This window comes from Corvus kubaryi, unplaced genomic scaffold (genome assembly GCF_017639235.1).
Source record: "Corvus kubaryi isolate FWS band 111438036 unplaced genomic scaffold, C.kubaryi_AGA036_p1.0 137, whole genome shotgun sequence".
NCBI lineage: Eukaryota > Metazoa > Chordata > Aves > Passeriformes > Corvidae > Corvus > Corvus kubaryi.
In genome coordinates this window covers 31,240,610-31,263,853 of record NW_024580671.1, presented here as the reverse complement: position 1 = coordinate 31,263,853, position 23,244 = coordinate 31,240,610, and the positions used below count along the sequence as shown (strand labels likewise).

Genomic DNA, 23,244 nt, shown 5'->3' with positions numbered 1-23,244 from the left:
TACAATTTATCTAGTATTATTACCACATAAGAACATAATATTCAAAGAAAAGATGGCCTTGTTTTATAACAATGGACTCGAAAATGTCTGCTTAATTCTCAGTTTTCTGCCTCTGTTTTAACGAGCTAATTAAATGCCTTGGTCCTTAAGTTGCCAATCACACAACCCTTAACATAATCACCCATTTTTCAGAAGGGCTTTCTAAATAAATATTCAAATCCTGCAGAAGTAGTGGCAATAGAAGAACTCATATAAAAAGAACTGTAATATTAAAACAAAAGAAAAAACCAAGAAACACGAAAAAAACATGAAAAACACATATCCTATATAATATTTTAAGCACAATTTCAATGTTTATAGTATAACTTCTCTACAGTTTTCCAACTAATTCTGAAATGTTAACCTTACAAAAGTTCCCTTTGGTTTAGTTCATCCAGTGAGGGGAAAAAAACCTTTTTAAAATCCTTTATCCAACTGTGATGCAATTCGATGTTTTTTTTGGTTTTAAATGTTCACTTAAGTACTTGGTCATAATCATTAAGCACTGTTCCAGTATCCTAAAATGGAGAAAGTTGTGGAATTCCTTTCTGAGCTCTCAAATACACTGGCAAGCAAACCCACGGTCCTCTGGAAAGGGAGGATTGTGGTTTTCCCGGTTTGATGATGATCACTTCTCCCTGACTACTACTGGATCACGCTTTCTAGAGGCAGATCCCTACGGCTCATGATGACACTTCCAAACAAGCAGGAATGATGCTTTCGGGAAACAGAACCAATTACTGGCATTTTGAAAAAGTTACTCAGAGGTAGGTAGTTCTTAACTTTCCTCTAACCTCAGCCCTCATTTAAAATTTCACACTGTCACTGCACAACAATCTCAGCATGATTCTCATAAACAAGAAAACAGACGCTCAGTAGAGAGCAATTAGAACAAGACTGTTGTCCCATCTGCCTCATCCTTTGTTCTGAAAAGGTTTTGTTAGATGGAAAGTTAAACTGTTATATTCCTCAGACTCCATCGCTATCATTTCACATGCATTTTGTTATATGGAGAATCTTCTCAGTATATGAAGAAATTTATGTCTGAGTCTTTACTTAAACATTAGGAGACTTCCATTGTCTTACAATTTGGCATTTCATACTGCTTTTGGAGTATGTTTCAAGGTACAGTATATACTTGAAAGTTTCTAAAACAGTACTGCATTCTAAAACCCTGGTTTTCTGTAGAAGTTTAGTAGGATACTACAATAATCCAAAACATAACTATTTTTAGATTGCAGTTATAAATACCACTTCAATTTATATATTAGACCAATGTAAAACTGTAACAAAAGTTCACTTTTTAATTAACTTCCTTCTCAGGAAATCAACTGTAAATTTGTATTTTTTTCCAGCACAGAGTGGCTTTTATTTTTTTGATATCTTAGTAAATACTGCATTTTTAAAGCTCCAGATATAAACCCCCAACTAATCATAACATACAATTAGTCTATTTATGGCTACAAAAAGCAAGGCTTGTTCTCATTATGCAGTAAGTACTAGCTGTTTATAGATCTGACAGTTTGCTGGAAGTGATCCAAACCTATAGTGCTATTATTCCTTAGTAAAACTTAAACAGCTGTAGTCATGTAATTCAAAACCCTGGAAGGCTGCTGCAGTGCTTGCTCAACTTCAGTATACCATGAATGCAGGATGCTGCCAGTCATATAAAGGATCCTCTGCTTCACATTATGAAAGAAAGACGTGAACTACAAACCTGAACGCAACCTGGAATTTCCAAACAGATGACCTTGTGACAGGCTTTTCCAGAGTCCAGGTATGGTAAAACTTTGTGAATTTTCTACAGTGAGCTAAACTCACTTACTGTTGTTAACTGGGGAAGCTTTGCAAAAAACCCACAGAAAAACAGAGAGAATTTTTTTACAAGGGCATGATACAGAATCAAAAGAACATAAAATGCAATAGTTAAAGTTTTCTGAAAATTACTGTAAAGAAAAGATGTTCAATATGAAATAGAATTATCTACTTGCTGGAGTTTGAAAGTCCATTCCTTCTGCTGCACTTTTCCCCCTTCTCATTGTGTTGTAAATTACTGGGGAATAGCACTATTGTGCAAGATATTTCACCATATGAAATCAGTAACATTGTAAAGTTATCTCAAGTAAAACTGCAAAAGCATACTTTTTTAACTATTTGGAACTCCTTTGTGCATGCTTTGCAAATATGACTTTTCAGTGTAAGTTTGTTGGACTGCTTTTGCTATTTTTTGCTATTCCAGCACTGCCTGCTGGAAATGAAAACCAGATCTCTATCAAAAGACATTAAAAGCAGAAATGTGTAGTTAAAACTTCTCAAATAATGTAATTATTTTAGAAGAGTACTATTAAAAGAAACTGAAAAAATTGAAAGAGTTACAAAAGGGAATTATCCAAAAGTGAGTCATGCAATTTTAGGTTTTGATCAGTTCTTTTGGAAAACACTTCTTTATACTAAACGTTAGTTAAGAGAAAGCAAATTGTGTAAGTGGAAAATGTTAATCAACAGCACTCCGTAAAATCAAGAATCTATACTCTGAATTTATTTAAATTTCCATCTGCAGGCTTATACCACACTGAAAACTATTCATTTGACTGAACTACATTTCTAACTGGGATAAATAACAATTACCACAAGCACCACAAATGAAAGCATAGAGAAAATCAAAACCTAGAATTAGGACCTTCTGCTCTGGTAGACATTTAGTTGTAGTCATGCAGCTCTGCAAGTCAGCAAAATTAGTCATTTTGAAGAAGATGGGAACTCCCACTGAGGAGCTGACTGCTTAAGGAGTGGCATACTGACTTTTGGAACTGACTTTGTGCTTTCAATATAGAGTGGGGAAACCTGCTAACTTGAACTGAACACAAATGCAAAGAGATAGGAAGAGTAAAAGAATGCTGTTTTTAAAAAATAATACAAAAATATTAAGAAATTAAGTATAAGACTACATTTCACAAAAAAACCTCCAACAATGCACATTAGAACCAGATATTAGAATATAAAGGCATGTGTTATTTGTGGAGCCTTTTTTTTGAAATGGAAATATTTAATTCATATTAAGTACAGAAGTAAAAGTATCCTTCCTCATAGAAGCCCAAACCTTTTTGCCTTTTAGTGTGATATTCCACAGAAATGAGTGGGGAAAAATAAAACTTGGAGAAGTATATTTCCAAACATATCTGATAAAACAGATACTAAATTAAGAGACTGGGGTAAATACTCTGGTAGGTCTGAGTCTTTTTAATGTATATGTTGCTGCAAGGCTGCATAATTTAAGACACAGGTAAGCATTTCTTACTGCATTCTGAAGACTGTGATCAAAACCTTATAATAGTTTTGAAGAGAAGCTGATTTCCTTTATTGGCCATATGACCAATTTTTATGATCTGGGAATTTTAACACATGCCTTCTTCTTCCATTTTTAAAGCAACATCTTCTTTAGAACTCAGCAATCACACAGACTACCAAAAATCCTTGTTTGTGTTACAGCTAAATTGTGCAGGAATCCTGTCATACTGGTTTTTCAATTAATTTTGGCATTTGAAATCTCAGGATAGTTTTAAAGAAATCTGACAAACTCACCTTCTGACATTTACTCCTGATGGACAGTATTCATGTCCACCATATGTAACAGAAGTTTTCAGAGGGAAATTTTAGCTGATTATCTCTGTTGTACAATATGGAGGCTAAAATGCTTGTATGGAATAGTATGAGAGAATAAAAAATGACCCCTACACTTCACTAGCTCCTTGCTCCAATAAAGGTTGTCTGATACACCACAGCAAACTTCATGTGCAGCATTATGAAATGCAGTACTGCCACCTCTAAGCACTTTGTGTTAGTTACCATAGTACACAGGACCTGTGCTGAGCTAATGCTTTTGGGATTGCCATGTGAAATGTTCATGAAATCTGTCTGCTATCAGATTCTTCACGGGACAGCAACTTTTTTGTACATCCCCATAATCTCAGAAACAATGAGCTTTGCTTTTTGTCTAAAAATCATCAATACAAAGAGTGTAATCTTATGGTTTTAAATCAGAAGCATCACATGTGACTGGGAAAATGTCATATTAACAAGGTACAAAGTAACTGCAAAAGGTATTTTGTCAGTGGAAAATTTTTCTTTGCTATTTACACATCAAAAAAATGATGTTTCAAGCTTCAGCATAAATATATGGAAATCTAAAAAGAACAAAATATCAGCCAACATCGAGAAAACACAGATTATAATAAAAGTAATACAGATGAGGAGATGAGTGGTAGGACTGGAGACACTAATGCAAAACTTTGCCAAAACAAATGTTAGTTATATGAGGATATGGCATTTCAGACTAAGAAAAGCCAAAGTTAAAATGTATTATGCAAACATGTTTCTGAACTTTGTGGGGATGTTGTTGAAAGACATACATCTGTTTTCCTCATAGGAAAGAGAAACAATGTACAGCTATTCTTCAAATCCTTATAGATCTCTGTGATGGCTGCTATTGTGAACAGCATGCCTCTTTTCCTCCCTGGCAGCTTTTAATCCAGCAATTCTACGTCCCAGGCAGACTCTGAGTCTCTAGGGATACCTCTGAAACAGGAATGGCAGACTTTTGTAAGTTTGCAAATTCTCTGCCTTCAGCTCACTGATCTTCCAAATAGCAGTTTGGGATATCTCTTTCTTTTACAGTTGTCACACAAGGCCTTGGCTCACACAATGCACCTATCCACAATCCTCTCTTTCAAAAACAAACTTTTAAGAACATATCTAACTTGCAAACTTCTTGCATCGTCATGAGGAACTGGACATGCAGAAGAAGTTTTTGGATAGCATTTTCTTTTAAAAGTTTCTGTAAAACTCTGTGCAACACATAAGGGAATCTAGCATATATTTTTAAATAAATTAAAAAGATAAAAGAACTGCTACCTAAGTGAAATGTATGGGGCATTTATTTCATTTTGTATAGCAGACAGAATCCTGCAAATCAGTCAAAAAATATTTCTATTACACATGCCTCTAAATTTCCTTCAGGATTAAAAAACCACACTTTCATTTTCTTTTTAATTTTACCTTGTCAATAGTCATAGAGTTCCATTAGTACTATCTCTACACAACAGATTTAAATAGATTTACATAGGCTGAATGATAAAAAAGTCCAGAAGTATATTAAAATTATATTTGTATGTAACAAGGTAAAAAACATGAGTAAATATCTTTAAATCATCCCAATATTCATCATCTCAGCCATTTTCTTTGGAAGCCTCAAAGTAGAATACTGAGAGGCATGATGCTACTGTTACTCACTTGAAGTATGGTCATTTAATTATTTTAAAGGATACATACACTATACAGTCCGACAGAACACAAGGGACTTTTCACATGATTGAAGGTTAGTACATGTTTACACATTTTGCTAAACCAAGATTACAGTCAGCCAATCTTGGTATCTAAACCACTGGTGAATTTTCTCCATGAACTCTGGTACATTATTCTAACCAGTAATATAATATATAATTTACACAATGCTTCCTGTTTAGTTCTACCTTCTAGGTGGAACATTAAACTTGAGTAATTATAAGGCTTCCATGTTTTATTGACCTGCAGAACATGTATTACTGATATTGTTCCATTCTTATATAATGGGAACAAATCTCCTAGTATGATGAACGTTTAACAGTAAATGTCAATATAATACAAAGGCAAAAAGTAAGTGCTTGTACATGAAAATGTAATAGTTGAGTCTGTGTCTTTTTCCATGTGGTGGTCACCTTTGCCCTACTTCAGTTATCAGGCAAAAGGACAATCCAGATAACTGGAAATCCAGTACCAACCAAACAACCCTAAAAAGGAAAGTTTGTGCTTTTGAAATATATTCCTGCAACAAAGGATTTGAGAGAGGAGTTATCAGTAAAAATAGGTATGTAGATGGAGGATAACCATAACCTGGAAGGGAGTGAAGGCACAGGGAGTGTGAGAAAGCTGGGGGGATAGGGATGAGGAAAATCTCTGAAACCTTCCATGCAAAAGCAGTATAAAGGGTTCTATCTCAAGTGTCTGAACACAAATACTTGTAACTTGGGAATCAACCAGCAGCACCAAAGTCCATGCACAGGTACAGAGCTGTGATTTCACTGTGACTCCAGAGATGCAAAGGGTAGCATACACAACTGAAGGGGTACAATAAAAGGTTCCAGAACATTTAGGAACAACTGCACAAAAAGGTGAGGATGGGCTGTACTCTATGCAAAGTATTGCTTGAATGAATGGAGCTTTGCATTGGAATAGGTGACAAGTCAATCAAGAGCTTATTTGTAATGATTATAAGCTAGACCTATGAGTATTACATTGTGGTAGGTATCTGCTGCAGACTGCTTGATCTGCTCAGTCAAGAAGAGATGGTGGGTGAAACCTTTGGGCAGCTGAAGGAAGCCTTACTCTTGCCTATCTTGGTTACTCATGAGAGACTTTAGTCACTTATATCTGCTGCCAGAAAATATGGCTGGGCATGAACAATCCCGGAGACTTCTAGAGAATGTTGAAGACAATTTCTTGATCCAGCTGACTGACAAGTGGTCTCGGGAATGTGTTCTTCAACATGTCAAGGAATGTGAACTTGAGTGAATGTGAACTTGAATGAACTTGAGTGGCTTTGGTTACTGCAGCCATGAAAATGAGAAGTTCAAAATCCATACAGAAGAAAATTGGACAAACGGTAGAAGAAAAAACCCTGAACTTGCTAGCAGATTTTGACTAGTTAAGAGATCTGTTTAATAGGATCTCGTGGTAGGCAGCCCTGGAGGGCAAAGGGGCCCAGGAAAAGTGGTTAATCTTCAAGGACAAGCTACTCAATTACTTTTTTCCATCAGTTTTTACAGCTGAGGCTTGTCTAAAGGCTTCTCAGGTGCCTGGCTGGAGCCTGTGAGCAGAGTCTGTGAGAGTGAAGCAATACCCCCATCGCAGAAGAAGTTAATGTCAGGGAGCACCTGAGGAAATGGGATGAGACAGGGTGCATCCAAGAAGAAGAAAGCTGTCTCTTGTCATTGAGAGGCTTCACTCATTTTTGAAAGGTCATGACGGTCAGAGGAGATTTCTAATGACTGGAAGATGGGAAATACCACATCCATTTTCAGGAAATGGAAGAAGATCTGAGAAACTACAGGCCAGTCAGCTTCATCTGAGTCCCTGGGAAGGTTATGTAGCAAATCCTCTGTGAAGCCCTGTCCAAGCACACAAAGGATGAAAAAGTGACAGCAAACAGCCAGCATGAGCCTATCAAGGGCAAAGCATTCCTCACTAATTTGATAGTTTGCTATGATAAAATTACTAGATCTATTGATAAAGGGAAAAAACCAGCCCTTGCACCACTGGTTTGGCTATCCCAAATCATTTTTGTTTGAAGTTCTTAAGCTGCATTTTACCTATGGTAATTTTTAAAAGCTTGTGTGTAAATATTGGTGTGTTTCTGGGCTAGAACATCGGATTAACACTTCACTACAAAGTGACTACAAATGACACCAAATTTTTTTTTTATATGCTTAACATTAGAAATAGCCCATAAATGGATGAATCTATTAAGAAACATAATTTCTGAACAAAATATTAATGTTATTCTTTGATTTATTGTAAGAAAAATTTGCATATAACATTGCCTTTTCTAAGAAATTATTAATTAAAGCAAATTCAAACACTGTTTTTCCATCAAGGAAGAGCGATGAAAAAGCATTAATTAATGGAAGCGAGATAAAACTAAAAATGTTAAACTGAGAAAAAAATGGACAAATATATAATGGTGACTGCATTCTTAGACACCTTTCAAATTAAAGCTCTTAAAAACACCAAGAAATTTAGTGAGACACTTTTAGAGCCCAAGTGGGCTACTGAAGGAATAAATGAAGTTGTAAACAATACAGGATTAAAATGTATTGTTGTTGACAACTCCAAGCTCACAATAACAACAAAACCCTCCTCCCAGACTGGTGAAGTTTTGAAGCCTGTTTATCAAATTTAATTGAGACTGAATATATCATTTTGCTCTGGTACTGGAGAAAACCAATGACAACTTCATGGTTCCTTCATTGAATCCTACTAAACTCCATTTTCAAAGTACTTAAGAACACAAGTCTCTACTTTTTTATCAGAAAGATTTGCTGCCCAAATAACCACAGAATTTGAAAAAATTTTTGTTCCTGGTATAAATTAGAATTAATACAAAAAGTTTGTAGTTCATATATTTAATCCCTGGCATTCACAGATAAAATTAAGTCTTGCAAGTTTTTTAATTCACCTAAAAAAAACCAAAACCAAACAACAAACTCCACACCCAAAACAAAACGAAATACCCCAACCAAATTCAAAAACCTATCACATTAAAGGTGAACAGTTGAAATTCTCAGTGTATGACATAAATGTAAGAATTCCTCATACAGGTTCAGTCCGTCTGGGCCAATATCCTGAACCCATGGTCACAGCAGATTACTGAGATGAAAGCACAAAATCCCAAAAACTGGGGTGAACAGTCCTGAGAAAATGACTTGAAAACAAGCCCACCCTTGAGGGCAAATTAAAACTGGGAGTTTGATGGACACTGGATGGCTTTCCCCAGTCTGACTGTGTATGTGTTCCTGTTGTTCAGCACTCAAGAAGTAGGAAAAGACCAGCTTCAAACTCCTCATCTGAGCTCAGCTTCCAAGATTAACTTAAATACTAAAAGGTCCAGCCTGATGCTGTTTTCCTGAACACATGAGAATCTCCTAACAAATATTAGTGAGAAATTGTCCATATAGTTTCCCATGTTTAATCAAAACAAAAAACAGTAGACCAGAGTCAATAAAAACTAACAAACAAACAAATAAAAAGAGATAGGACCTTAAATCTTCAAAGTATTTGTGAAGTTCCAAGTAGTGTGATGACTGAGTACTTGACTGCATATTATATACAAGCCTCCATGAAAATTCCCATTTCATCTGTTCTAATCTTTTACTTTTCTTCCAACACAGGGATCCCACACACTGCAGCTGTGCCTCCTCAGACCTGTACAACACTGATTTTGACTATCGAAAAATTTCAACTGTTCCAGCTGTCACAGAAAATAACTGGGGCCAGCTGAATGTCAGGATGCAAGTAGTTACTATTATATTACTACTTCTTCTTTGTAATACATCTGACTGTAGGAGGACAAGGAATAGGAGTTTGAGAAACAATGAAAGGGAAAACATCTTAAGGAGAGCATCTAGCACTGTTAAGCGCAATGCCCGAGGCCTAACATGTGATATTTACACTTACCTTCATGAGAAATACCTAGATTGTCAGGAAAGAAAATTGGTTTTTGTGGCACCTGATTGGCCAGAGGATACAAAACATATGCTGCTAGCAAGAAACAGGATACGTAAGTTGAAGAATAATATGTTCTCCAAGTACAAAGTATTGAAAACGCTGGATTTACAACAGAATGACATATCAAAAATTGAGAGCGAGGCTTTTTATGGTTTGGATAAACTTACCACACTCTTACTTCAGCATAACCAAATTAAGATTTTATCTGAGGAGATTTTTATTTATACGCCCAGTTTAAACTACCTACGTCTTTATGATAATCCCTGGCATTGCAGCTGTGAACTAGAAACCCTTGTTACAATGCTACAGGTTCCAACAAACAGGAATTTGGGAAATTATGCCAAATGTGTGCACCCAATAGAACTGAAAAATCAAAAGCTAAAGCAGATAAAAGCTGATCAGCTATGCAGTGAAGAGGACAGGCAGGACCCCAAAAACATAAAACGGGAGAAGCCTGAACCTGTCAAACCAGAATTTGATTCCTCTTTGTGCCACATGTATGTGTTTCCCATGCCAACTCTGAACTGCAAAAGAAAAGGTTTGTATCTGTCATTATAACTGAATTAATGATTTTAATATTCTATTTATTTAATCCTTACTACATTTATTCACACATTATTTACTGCAAATGAATGTAGTACTAGTACTTGCTTTACTTAAACTGATACTGTTAATTGGTTTTCTCTTGTAACTACCAGCAATAAGTAGGAATACTTTCTGCATTTTATCTCTGCTCTGCAGCCCAAATTCCACAGATAATCCTTAGTGCTCTAATGTAAGTATCTAACAGAAATCAACAGGAATAAAAACTAAGCATATTACTTAAGTTACTAGTCTGATTGTACAACTGTAAACATATGAATCAGTCAAATTACAGCTGTGCTGAAACTGTTGAACTGATAAAGAAAAGCACAGAGTGTCTTTTCTTTCTTCCATTGTACAAACACAAAGATAGCAATAACTTTGTCAGAAGCGAGTTGTGAAGCAGAACTGGAGCAGCCAGCTCTGTTTTCAATGCCCAAAGGAACCCGACTGCAAAGGAAAGCCTCTGCATTTTCACATTTGCTGTGCAAGATTTCTTCTAATAAGGAAAGAAATTGTATGTTTGTGTTCATGAAGAAATACCTCCTCTGTGTTCTTCCTCCCAGCACCCAGCAAACAATTCAAAGTTGAAGGGACTTCAAGAAATGTTTTTCAGACACTTGGATCCATTCCATCCCTAAATCTTTCTCAGGCCCCTAAGAGCCACAGTTAAGCCTTAAGGGTAAACCAGATGGGGCATATATCAACACAAAAGTGCACATTTATTTGTGCTTTATATTTCCCATATTTTATCCCACGATGAAACAAAGCAAACAACAAAACAATTCAGAAGAGAATCATTCTTTAACATAACAATTCTGAAACAAGAAGCATTGCTTGAAGCAGCCAACATTTTGAGACCTTTTCCCAATTTTAGTGGAGTTTAGCCTGCAATACCAGATCACAGCAGTATGTTTTTTCAGCTGAACTTTTATTTGATTTAAGAGTAACTTGATTTTGAATAAAAACCTCACTATGCCCCTACTCTTGCACTTTTATGCCAGAGACAAGCTCAAAATTCAGTATAAGGAGATAATATCTAAATATCAAGGATTCATTATTTCAGTATTTGATTACATAGTTTATCTATGTATGTCATAAAAATGGTCTATGTTCTTTACTTTTAAAGTTAAATTCCTTTCCTGTCCCTCTGGCTCAATTTTCTCTTTCTTTTACCATGCAACTACTACATCTTTTTTATTAATTATTTATGCTGCTTTACCTGCTAACATTTACTATTTTTTAAATATTGACCTATCTTACCTTTCCTTGTACATAGGATCTTAATTATTAGATTATATGTTATGATCTTAATTATCCTTCATCGGGTCTTAATTATATCACTATTACTTTATGTCTCCAGTAAACTGTTATTGAACAAAACCCAGCCATAAATTATAATCCTTATATAAGCAAAGACTGACTTTACAGCTCTCCCCACTCAGTGGTATCAAATAGATGAGCTGAATACAGAAACACACTCATATATTTTTCTGGCAAGAAAAATGTTACTTTTTTCTCTAAGTTCATAGAAACATTCAGTGTCGTCTGATCTTCATGGGAGTTTCAAAGGAGTTTATGGTATTTAAAAATATGGTTTATTGTCTTTAATACTAATAATGGAGGAATAAAGTTATTTCAATCTCTACACGAGCACACTAGAGAGTACAGGGACTCCCTCCTTCAGGTCAAGAACTAAGTATTATCAAACCAGAACTTCCTGCATGCCTAGCATGGACACTTGAGTACGCTTCAATACTTTTTTGGAAGTACCAGATCTACTGTGCATATGCTTGACAGCTGGATGCAGCTATCCCATTGATATTTGGTATTTCTGAACATATGGTAATCTTTGATGAAAGCATCGTACTTACTGTCTTTGTATATGAATATTGTACAGCGGATGCACAATTTCACTGGAATTTTCATCAGAAATAGGAATGTAATGCACACAAAATCCAGGGAAAACACAAACATTGCTCTAAATCTGTGTGGACAAGAAATCAGAGTAGAAAAAAAAGTGCATCAGTTGCTAAACCAGTAAGATGACATGAAAAGCTGCAATCCATTATTCCTTTACAATGGAGGGAACAGAATGACAAGCACTCTACCACTACTAAGTATGTCTAAAGAGGTATGACAACAGGTCAGGAGCCTTCAGTTTATGTCAGAAAGGTCAGGAAAGAAACATCTTAAAAATACATTTATCCATGTGTATGTTCTCTTTTTTTTTAATAATTTACTTACTTCTCATCAGACCAGCCAGACCTTGTAGTACTCCAGAATGAAATACTCTATGCCCTTGATTCTGTTTTACAAAAAAAAAAGGCAAAAAAAAAATGGAAACAAAAGGAGTTTGTTTGCTTTTCTGCAAAGAACTTGTATTTTCAAGGACAGTTGAAAAAAAATCTGCTTTCTAGTACTGCCAAACATCTCTAAATTCAAGCATTATTTGCATTCATTTGGTAATAAATAGGCCCTGAAACTTTGACATCTGCAGAAGCAGGAAGCAATCCAACCACAGCAGGCTGGAGTAGTTACAATATTGATGTTTTTGTAATATCAAAGCTGTGCTCATAATCAGATATAAGGCAGGAAGACTCTTATATGTTGCTCTAGTCTCAAAAATCCCTGATTCACTAGACATCTTCAGAACTTCAGAAGTACAATGACCACAGAGATTCCAGCTCAGATCCAGAAACTACTTGCTTTCATTCAAAGACAGTCAAACAAGAGATACTGCTCATTTTCTTGGAATGACAGTGCAGGATTAGAACACTCATTCTACAAATATAATAACCCTGGAGATTAGGTTTATTAACATTACTCTGACTGGGTTCAAACCACAGTCTGCACTTCTCAAGCATGGGCCCTTGCTACTGTTCTTTCTGAAGCTCTTTTGCAGGGAACACTGTAAGGATACGAACACTGATGACTGAGAGGTCCTTGGCTACTTTGGAAATCCCAGTGATACATGTAGGAGAGAGAAGCAGACAGAATGCCACTCTGCTGCCTGGATGGTTTTTTATATAGTTACTCTGGTTTCTTTTCTTTACACAGTCAGGCCCTTCACACACATTCTTTATTAGTATAGTATCTTCACTACTTACCCTATCCCTGTGAGAACAAATGGTCTAGTTCTACTAAAATAAAAACATAAAACACTGAAAGAAGCTTTACTATAAGCACTAATGAAGAGAAAATTTCCACATGAACTGTAAAGGTACAAGTAAAGAAACAATGAAATTCAGAAATTAAAAAAACATGGTGGCACTAGTAGAAGGGATAAAAGGGAAAGAAAACAAGAAACATTGTTAGACTGACAATACTCTGTCTGGCATGTAACTGTGATACCTAAACAGTAAGAATAATCTAAAGCTGATACAAGTTATGTCTTTTTCATTTTCTAAGATTTAAAGAAGGTTCCAGGTAACATACCTCCAGATATAGCTAAACTTGATTTGTCCAACAACAAAATTAGACAGCTACGAGCCAAGGAGTTTGAAGATGTCAGTGAACTGAAGATATTAAATCTAAACAGTAATGGAATAGCATACATTGATCCTGGTAAGATTAATTTTAAATATCCATTAAAAATTCTCTTTTATTAATTATAAACTTTGATACTGTCTCTATCAGATATAAATGGGGGGGGGGGGGGGGCACGATTTAAAAATCTAGAAGTTGGTCCAAATTTTACCTTTCATGCCATACAATTAATTCATAGAAGTTTGCACTGAAATATATTCATCATGAAAATCAGTAGAGAAAGACACATTTCAGCTGCCCTTTCTTAACACTAAACTAACCAAGTACAAAAGCTAATTCTGGAACCTGAAGGCTAACAGTTTTCCAAAATGCTAAGTAGTTAAATGATTTTTTAAGTATCTTTGATACATCTAAGAAAATATGTCACATGATGAGGCTACTTTTCAATTGTATTGGACAATAAAATAACAGACAAACCAAAAGGATTTAAACTCTTTTTGGTTAAAAATCACTACATATAATTGCTTTGAAGTTATATTTTATTAGAACTCAAGTATCCTTATTGGCAATTTGCTTATAGCCTATATGTATTTGGGTTTTAATTATAAAAGCAGACATAAGCTGGGGGAAGAGAGAGAGAGGGAAAGTGTATCAAGCATAAGAAGCCTTATCTAGTACCGTCTTGGCAATTAAACAGCATCAGAAAGTGGTAATATTAGTAAAATGGTACTTAAGAGGTTTAACATTACAGAGTTGAATTATTTAAATTAAGACTTCTGCCATTAAATGAAATAGTATCCTTGCAAAAAGTAGGAACTGCCCTCTGAAATGAAACTCACAAGCATTATTATGCATCTCCATGTGTACTGTGTTCCAAATCTTAAAATATTAATTTAAATTTAAAGGTTCTATACATGCACATAAACACATATATGCATAAAAAAACAACTGGCCCTGCACATTGTCTAATATTAAGTTTCCATATTCCTACTTCTGTACCATGACAATAACAGTAGGATTCAATAAGCAAATCAGGCATTCATCCATCTCCATTGTCTCTGTTCTACACTCAGGCAGACCCATGAAGTGTTTTACAGCTTTACCAGCACTACCACTCCCCTAATATTTCTCACTTCTGAAGGAACATGCCATATTTCAAAGTTCGGTGTTTGAGAAGTCCTTCTGTAGCCTTTAGACAAAAAAAAAAAAAAAAAAAAAAGCAGCAATAGCTGTATAATTATAAAGATGTTTTTCCTGTTGTAGATATGCATATTTTTCCTGTCACAGATATGAATGTTTTTTTTCCAAGTTATCTTTATAAGGTACCAGTAACTATTTTTCTATTGACCAGCTGCTTTTTCAGGCCTCAATAACTTAGAGGAGCTGGATCTATCAAACAACAGCTTGCAGAATTTTGAATATGGAGTACTGGAAGATCTTTACTTTCTGAAAATACTGTGGCTGAGAGAGAATCCTTGGAGATGTGATTACAACATTCATTATCTTTTCTACTGGCTGAAGCATCACTACAACGTTCACTACAATGGCCTAGAATGCAAAATGCCTGAGGAATACAAAGGATGGTCTGTTGGAAAATATGTTCGAAGCTATTATGAGGAATGCCCAAAAGACAAGCTTCCCATTTATCCAGAAACTTTTGATCTGGACAAAGATGATGAGGAATGGGAAAGACACAAAGAGCAAACGGTTCAAACAGTAAAGAAGCATGGTGTAATTGTCACTGTGATAGGCTAATAAGGGAACTCTTTTCCTTAGTACATTTAAATATTTGATACTTTGAAAAAGAAAAACATGCTGTTTACATTTTTTCTAATTATACTGTTGGTTTGTAGGACTATCTGCCTACAAAGATGTCTGTTTATTGCAGATAATAACTACAGAATGACATTAGTTCTACAGCATCCTTCATCAAGCAATTGTTTTTGACAATTTGTTCTGGACGCTCTTGTGAAATATTTTGGCAAATATTTGAAACTATACAGTAGAAATCGATAGACACAAATGTACATAATATGGTGGGGAGGAGCCGTCTTATGTATGAACACAGTTTATGTGTTCACACAGAAATAGCTGCAGGATTGTGACCAAGACACATTTTTCTTGAATGTATTGACAGTTCTTTGTATCTATCAGTTTCTTGAAATATTCCCAGAAAACATTTCTAAGATTTTTGTATTGACTTCCTGTTGTTTTATTGTAGACCAAAAAAAAACCACCTTAAGACTAACCTTAAATACAATTCTAGAAAAAGAGGAATGGCAGTTGTTATACTAACTAGGATTCAAACACAGAAGGTGGGTTCTACTTGTTGATTTACCAGTGTTCCTGCTATGTCTTGAATGAATAACTCAGCCTCTGCCTCTTCCTTACCTGATCTGCCTTAAAATGATAAGTAGCCAAGACATGGTTGGTTCCAGATCCAGCTCCACATGTTTATAATTGCCTTGTTTGGTTTCTGAGGCAGGCAGAGCTGAAATCTTTCTAGGAAGAATTTTATGTTGTTGTATCAGTTTGACACAGATTACATGCCATCACTTCTAGATGACAAGGATCATGTGAAGGATGCTGTAGTCTGCATCCAGCACATCAGTGCCCACCCAAACTGAAGTAAGTATGCTTCTGAGAGCTCAGAAGCACGGGACATTCTCTAAGTTCACTCTTCTCTCAGCTCGTTTGTGAAATGCACGTTACAGCACCTCCTTATCAAACAACTATGTGTTTGATATGTGAATATGCATTGATTAAAACCTGTGATCGTACTAATATTACAGAAACAGAGCAATACAAATGCCTCAGCTAAGTACATGATATCTCTAAAGATAAAATTCCTTGCTACATAATATACTTAGATCACTATGAAATCCCTAAGTGTGGGGTAGAAATTCAGGGCCAAATCTTTAAATTTCTCTTGGCTATCATGGAATAAGTTCTGGAAAACTCCAGGGAGAAAGTTTGATCCTTTAAAGATCTGGAGACAATTATGGTGTTTGTGCATTCCTCTGGTGCTTTAACCACCCGTCCCAAAGATCATGCTTTTTGTTTTACAAGACAAAGCACTCAGTGCTTTAGTGCTAACATGAAATAAAAGAACAACATAAAGGAAAAAATCAGGAGATATTAAGGGTGGTAGGAATGCCAAAGAATCTCAAAGCAAACACATCCTTTTATTAATTGCCTTCCTTCATGTCCTCCATTATTCATGTGCTTTCCTAACAAACTGGATAATTTAGCCATTTCTTCCACAATATCCTTCAAAAACTTTATAGCAAAAATATAATGGTATCTGACTCATCCCTGTTCCTGGAAGTATCTTAAGCACTATCTTAACTATTAAAGGTTAATCCTGATAAGATGGAACAGAGAGGAAAATCCCATTTGCCAGTAGCATTCACTAAATAGGGCACATCTGGAAACTTAAAAGTGCTGAAAGTAAAAAAAAAAAAGCCTGTCACAAATAGTAGCCAGTATAAAGTGAAGTTGTCCTCCTTCTCTCAAATTGTGGAGGATTATTTCAACACAGAACCACTGGGTATGATTGAAAAGGACAGACAACAAAACCGCAGCAGAACATCTGTTATTGGCAGCACAGACAATGGTGAAAATCTGAGTAAGAAAAAATGCATTTATAAACCATGTTATAATAATTTCTGCAAAGAGTCAGTGTTAGGAAAAAAAATGCTATCTTGAGTCAGGCTAAATCTGGGTGGAAAAGATAATCCAGAAGAATATAAGACAAAATCTGTGTGAGAGGTCTCTGATCTCTCTGGTCAGCAAAAAGTACCAGCTGGAAAAGCAGTGGGATAAGATTGAGGACCACAAGCAGTGGCTTAATTGCTCTCATTCAAAGGCCCCGGGGATTCCCAAACAGATCATGAACATACTTCTTAGGACCAAGGCTAAAACCTGTGGTACACAGTGATAAATAGGATGATTGTTCAGCAGCAGCAAGAGTTAAGGGAGGGGTGCGATCATTCAGGGTTTCAAACAGTGGCACCAGAACGTGCTGCACCTGCTGAAGGTCCAAGAGGGATAATGAGCTAAATATCCTACCTTGTGTTTAACAGCATGAGATGTTTGGCCACAGTTATTAAGTGAAATCTGTATGTGAGGGAGGGACATATTAACAAGAAACATGGTTTAACAACTGTCCTCCAAATAAAGGCTTCTGTGAGACCCTGTAAAATCAGTGTCAGCACAGAAGCTCCATGAAAGAAACACTTGTGCAATAAAATAAAATTAAATTCAGTACTTAAGAGCAGGACTGATTAGACACCTGGAATCAACAAATGAAAAGACTTCTAGCAATGAAGAATGGTCTGAAGTTTTGAATGCTGGAATTGTCCTTGATACTATTTTCCTTGGATGGCCTTTGGAGCTTTCAGAGAGTAGCTGGAAATTCTATTATTTTAACTACAATGCACTATAATTTTATTCCTTGCTGCTTAAAGTTATCACACATTTCATTTTTTATAATAATACTAGAGAATTGTGTCAAAATAGACACAAATATTCAAGTGGTGGTTTAGTTTTCTATAATTAAAATAAAAGTGGATCTGTGCCTGGGGGAAACTCTCATTGAAAATGTAGCTGAAATACATTAGGGTTTTCTGTATGTTGGCATTTGCAGACACCCCCCCACTGAGGATGTGGTAGAATGGACAGTAATTGCAACTACAAATAATGTAAGAACACAACACTAGAAATAGGAGGTTGGTGCAAGGATAATACAGGTTAGCATGATCTGACAGTGATTAGTAGCAAATGTATTGAGAAAAGACTGCATGAACAGAAAAAGCATACAGGAGTTATGAAGGTAGTGCACAAGGAGGCAGCACAAGGAAAAAGACAATACTATATCTGAAAAACATACATATGGGGGAAATTACTAACAATTGATAAAAACTTCAGCATTACAGGGTTAATTGCTATTTCTCTGAGCTTCTCAAAAATGTACTGTAAAGTACACCCTCCATCAAACACCACAGCCACAAAACACAATTTAATGTTTACATCTCTATGTTTCTGTACTATTTAATCAAAAAGGCCCCAGAAGAACTTCCATGTCTAAAAGACAATCATAAGCCTTCCTCTTCCTTTATAAGCTCTTTAAGTCTCTTTTTTTCACTAACTTCTCCCTTGATTCCCCTTCTTTCTCTGTCCAGAGCCAGGAAATAATTAAGTGTTACAATTGCATGAAGACAATTGCCCTGCCTTCCTGACATGCAGCGCATGTCCTAGGAGTGCTGCCTTAAGGAATGAACTACAGTGCTCTACAGAGGCAGTGCCCCTCTCTCTACAGAGCCACATGAAACACAGAAAAGATTATTTTGTGCCATGTTTTCCATGACAGAATACAGGAAAAATGGATATGTCTGTCAATACTATGACCACTACTGGAAATAAAACACTTCAAAAGCTTCTAGGGAAATTCTAGCTCCTGCACTATGAATATGAATCGCAGCATTTAAAGGCAGTTCCCAGTCACACATGGAAGACAAATGATTCTCCAAGATCACTGAGTAGGTGGAGGAATACCACAAACAGCTGAGCTATAACCCATGCATCTCATACACTCATTTTCTCCAGCACAATAACACACTGATTTGCCAAAGACAGTCTGAGCTGGAATCATATTAATATTCACATGCAGATATTAGTCAAAGACTACTATTTAATGAATGCACCACAGTCCAAAGTTAGAGTACACAAACGCAATTTTTTTAAAATTGCAGATAATTAATTCATCAAAAAAACCCGGCAAACATTTAGCCAGCTGAACAGACCTAACCCACAGTTAACATAATTGCTGTTTTAACACTAACAATAAAAGCATGTTGCCAAAATCTATGTAATCTTGGATTTACTTGGAAAGATGAGGTCAGAATTGTAGCTCGGGTAAGTTCGAATGGAAAGGTTCATCACATCTGTAGCCTATAATTGAACAGACAGTTCAACTCAGTTTGCCAGCTGAAAAAATGTCAAAGGAAAAGAATCTCAGAATTATTTTCAATCTCTAAAAGAAGATAGAAAAATAGTTTTGCAGCAACATTAAACCATCCACAAGAGCTTCAAAAGAATGGCACAAGTAGGCTATATGATACATATCAACATAAAAACGCATGTAGCTAATCTAAATATCAATAGCACACTGATTTAAATGTTTCATGCTTAAAAAGAACTACTGTGTATCTTCAGAGCTAGAAGAAACAGCTTAATAAATCAATGTTTTCTAAAAGCCCTTGTAGACTGTCATACATGATTCATCACAACTAGTTTAAAATAGCACTGAGTAGATGTAATTAGACATAATGTTTGATTTCGAGCCTACAGAAAACATTAATCATCAACAAAAATGGAAAATAAAAAGTTTATAGAGACACAAATTGTATTTAGTGTCTTTGATATGTAAGATAAAGGCAAATGGATGGCAATCAACATACTGATATCCCAGCCGATATAATCAACACTAGATAGGAATCAGTTAAATAACATGACAGGAAAGGCAGTTTGTATACAAGACGTAATTCTATCACAACTGTTCTTTACATATTTTTAGCTCCAAACACAAGAAACATTATGATGATTTTAGTTTTATACTCAAATACATAAGGAAAACAAAATCATAGAAGGATTTAACATATCTAAGTACAACACCCATAAAGGAGGTGACGTGACTGTGTATGATTTATTTTGGCTTTCTTTCTTTATTAGCTGCCAAAGTTCATTATGATACTGGACTAAATTCTGTCACTAAACAATTTGCATGCTGGTATCATTGAGAATGTTATTTTATCCTGTGATATAAAAGCCAAAACCATGACCAGAATACTTTTTATTCTTGGCCAGTTGTTCTTTTCCATCACCAATCTAGAAAGTAAATTGTTCTCACTCATAATTACACAGTCATTTTCTAAACCAAAAGAAATCACTCTGAAATTGTTATAGGCTGCATCAACAATTTCAATCATGTATTATCCTATTAAATAATAAATGCATTGTAGTCTCAAAACATCAAAATACAACTTTTTTTTTGAAAATAAAAACATTTTCCTTTTCTTATTATGCATTTGAATTCGATTAAAGTGTAGGCTAGAAAAGAGTCAATCAGTAACATTCTCCTGCTTCAGAAATACTGTGCCAGGAATCAAAAACATTTCTTGGGATCTTGCCTAGTTGTAGCAGAGGAGTTTTTTTCTCATGAGAACACTTCCGAGCTGTTTTCAGACTCTTCATGACAAAACAGACGAGTAATAGTTGGGATGCAGGTGATTCCTAATGAATCAAGTACACTTTCACACTAGCACTAAACCTCTCACATGGATCATAAAGGCTTTTAGTTTTCCTGCCCCACTTCTCTGCTTAGAGGAGCATAGAGTCATATTGAGAAATGTATTACTGACCTGAAACTATTGCAAAATGCTGCCACAAAGGGAATTAACCTCCAAACGCTCAGTCACATGTACTTCCATGCGTAGAATCGGGAAGAACTAAGATGCTTTTTTTACATCCAGAAGGACTCTGATTTGGCAGTAGAATCAAGTACCAATTACTTGTGAACACCACATTAGTATCTTGGACCACACTTAGTTTTTGGGGGCTTTTTGATTGGTTTGTTGCTGTTGTTTGGTTTTGTTGGTTGTTTTTTTTTTTTTGTCAGTGAGCCTCTTGTTGGAGGCCAGTAACTAGCAGTTTAGTCTAGGGGTCAGTACTGGGTCGAGTCATGTTTAACATCTTCACTAATGACCTGGACAATGAGACAGAGTGTACTCTCAGCAAGTGTGCAGATGACACTGAACTGGGAGCACAGTGTCTGATACACCAGAGGGTCATGCTGCCATCCAGAGGGACCTTGACAGGCTGGAGAAAGGGGGTCCATGAATTTCAACAAGCAAAATCCTACATCTGGGGAGGAACAACTCAAGGCACCAGTACATGTTGGGGGCACCCATCTTGAAAACAGGCTGTCAGAAAATGACCTGGAGGTCCTGGTAAACACCAGGTTGAACCTGAGCCTGTGATGTGCGCTTGTCACAAAGAAGACGGATGGTATCCTGGGCTGCATTAGGAGGAGTGTTGCCAAGAGATCCAGAGAGGTGATCTTTCCCCTCAGCACTAGTGAAGCCACACCTGGAGGACTGTGTCCAGTTCTGGGCTTCCCAGTACATGAGAGACATGGACATATTGGAGAGAATCCAACAATGAGCAAAAAGATGGCTAAAGATTGGAGCGTATTCCTTATAAGTGAAGGCTGAGAGCTGTGACTGTTCATTTGGAGAAGGCTCAGGGGGCTCCTAGCAAGGTATACAAATACATGATGGGTGCAGGGGCAAAGACGGAGCCGAGTTCTTTCAGTGGTGCCCAGTGACAGAGAAGACAAAAGGCAACACCCTGAAACACAGGAGGTGCCATCTGAACACCAGAGAACCCTTTTATACCATGGGGGTGACTGAGCACAGGTGGCCCAGGGAGATTGTGGAGTCTCTGTCCTTGGGAGATATTTATTCAAAAGCCATCTGGCCACTGTTCTGGGCAAACAGCTCTAAGTGGCCCTACTTGAGCTGGAGGTCAGACCAGGTAACTCCAGGGATCCCTGCCAATCTCAACCAGCCTGTGACTCTGTGATAATTATCTCAGTGGAGTTGGATTCTGTCATTCTATATATCTAACCTCATTTGAATTCCAAACTCATTGGCTATATTATGGCATTTCACACACAATATAAACCATTCTATGGCATTATAGCAATGCTCAGTCATATGGGTATCGCTGGGCCTGGAGAGCGGAATGAAGGAAGGAAGGCTGCATTTGCAGTAATTTCACAGATCTCATATTCACATTTCTTCATTATAGCTGAACATACAGAGGAGAACATAGGTGACAAAATGGGACAACAGCAAAGCATAGAATGAAGATCAGTTTGAAGAGAGAATTACAATTAAGAAAAAGAAGTAGTACTTACTGATACTTTAACGCTAGGCCAGTGAAAAGAACAGCAGCCTCAAAGATTCGAACATAACACACATGGATGTCACTTCTGCATAATAGTTACCACATGCTTACATTCTAAACTGTCCCATATCCATAACCATTTTCAGTACTGGATTACTACATCATATGCTGAAATATCTGATAAGCAACACTTAAAATGTGCAATTCTAAGTATGAAGAAGAAACCAGAAAGGAACACAGTTAATAACATCCCTCGTCACTTTTCCTAAAGCAAATTTTATATAAGAAAACATTCATGCTTGTAATGTAATTTCTGTTATAACTGCACAGTAATACACTAAAGCAATAGTTTAAACTTGATACGGTAATTGGCTGATAGCAAAAATACAAAACCACTTTCTAATTTTATCCCGTGTCCTGTCACTGAAGAGAATTTTTTCTTACACATTTGCAAAGAACTTTGCACTTAAGATATGTACGTTAATAGTAAGATGTCAGCATGAAAACACAGCAAAGATGCCACTGGGGTTTACAGAAGAGTATGTCCCCATTAGCTACACAACTTTCCATACGCTGTAATTTCATTAGCTACAGAGGGAAAAATCAGTTAGGAAAATTGCTAATAATGTGTCTGCTGAGATGCTGTGCCAGCTAGCACGCTGTCCCGAGCACCAGGCAATCTTCTGCCTGCTCCGAATGGGGGTGGATGGAGCCAACCCCAGTGCAGGAGGGCAGGCGAAGCTTCGGGTCAGGTTCACCTTGCCCAACGATGGCAAGGGTGCGAGAAGGAGGTAGGAAAGAAGAGCAGGAACTTCTTTGTGAGGGGCAAGGATTCACCGGAAAGCA

At 36.4% G+C, this 23,244-nt stretch overlaps 1 protein-coding gene and 1 long non-coding RNA gene across 4 annotated transcripts in view; one reads left to right on the top strand and one right to left on the bottom strand.

Annotated features, from left to right (window-relative positions):
- LOC121659838 overlaps positions 1-3,709 on the bottom strand; it is a 30,465-nt gene extending 26,756 nt beyond the window's left edge. The window contains exon 1 of the long non-coding RNA XR_006014473.1: positions 3,622-3,709. This is a non-coding gene — a long non-coding RNA (uncharacterized LOC121659838). The remainder of the gene's footprint in view (positions 1-3,621) is intronic.
- Positions 578-15,705, top strand: LRRC17 (leucine rich repeat containing 17). Of its 3 annotated transcripts, none has more exons than XM_042018426.1 (5): positions 578-806; positions 1,692-1,816; positions 9,021-9,895; positions 13,351-13,506; positions 14,792-15,705. In XM_042018426.1, exons 3-5 carry the CDS (start codon positions 9,139-9,141, stop codon positions 15,181-15,183), a joined length of 1,305 nt encoding a protein of 434 aa, XP_041874360.1. In that variant the 5' UTR covers positions 578-806; positions 1,692-1,816; positions 9,021-9,138; the 3' UTR covers positions 15,184-15,705. The 3 variants fall into 3 exon arrangements, with proteins under 3 accessions (XP_041874360.1, XP_041874359.1, XP_041874358.1); XM_042018425.1 differs by having other exon boundaries at positions 580-806; positions 14,780-15,705; XM_042018424.1 differs by lacking the exon at positions 578-806 and having other exon boundaries at positions 1,549-1,816; positions 14,780-15,705.
- Positions 15,706-23,244: the final 7,539 nt, after the last annotated feature.

Coding starts and splice junctions, on each gene's coding strand:
- LRRC17 (XM_042018425.1), top strand. CDS start 9,139: ATGCAAGTAGTTACTATTATATTACTACTTCTTCTTTGTAATACATCT. Junction 9,896..13,350: donor TCTGAACTGCAAAAGAAAAG/GTTTGTATCTGT, acceptor TCATTTTCTAAG/ATTTAAAGAAGGTTCCAGGT. Junction 13,507..14,779: donor AATAGCATACATTGATCCTG/GTAAGATTAATT, acceptor TCTATTGACCAG/CTGCTTTTTCAGGCCTCAAT.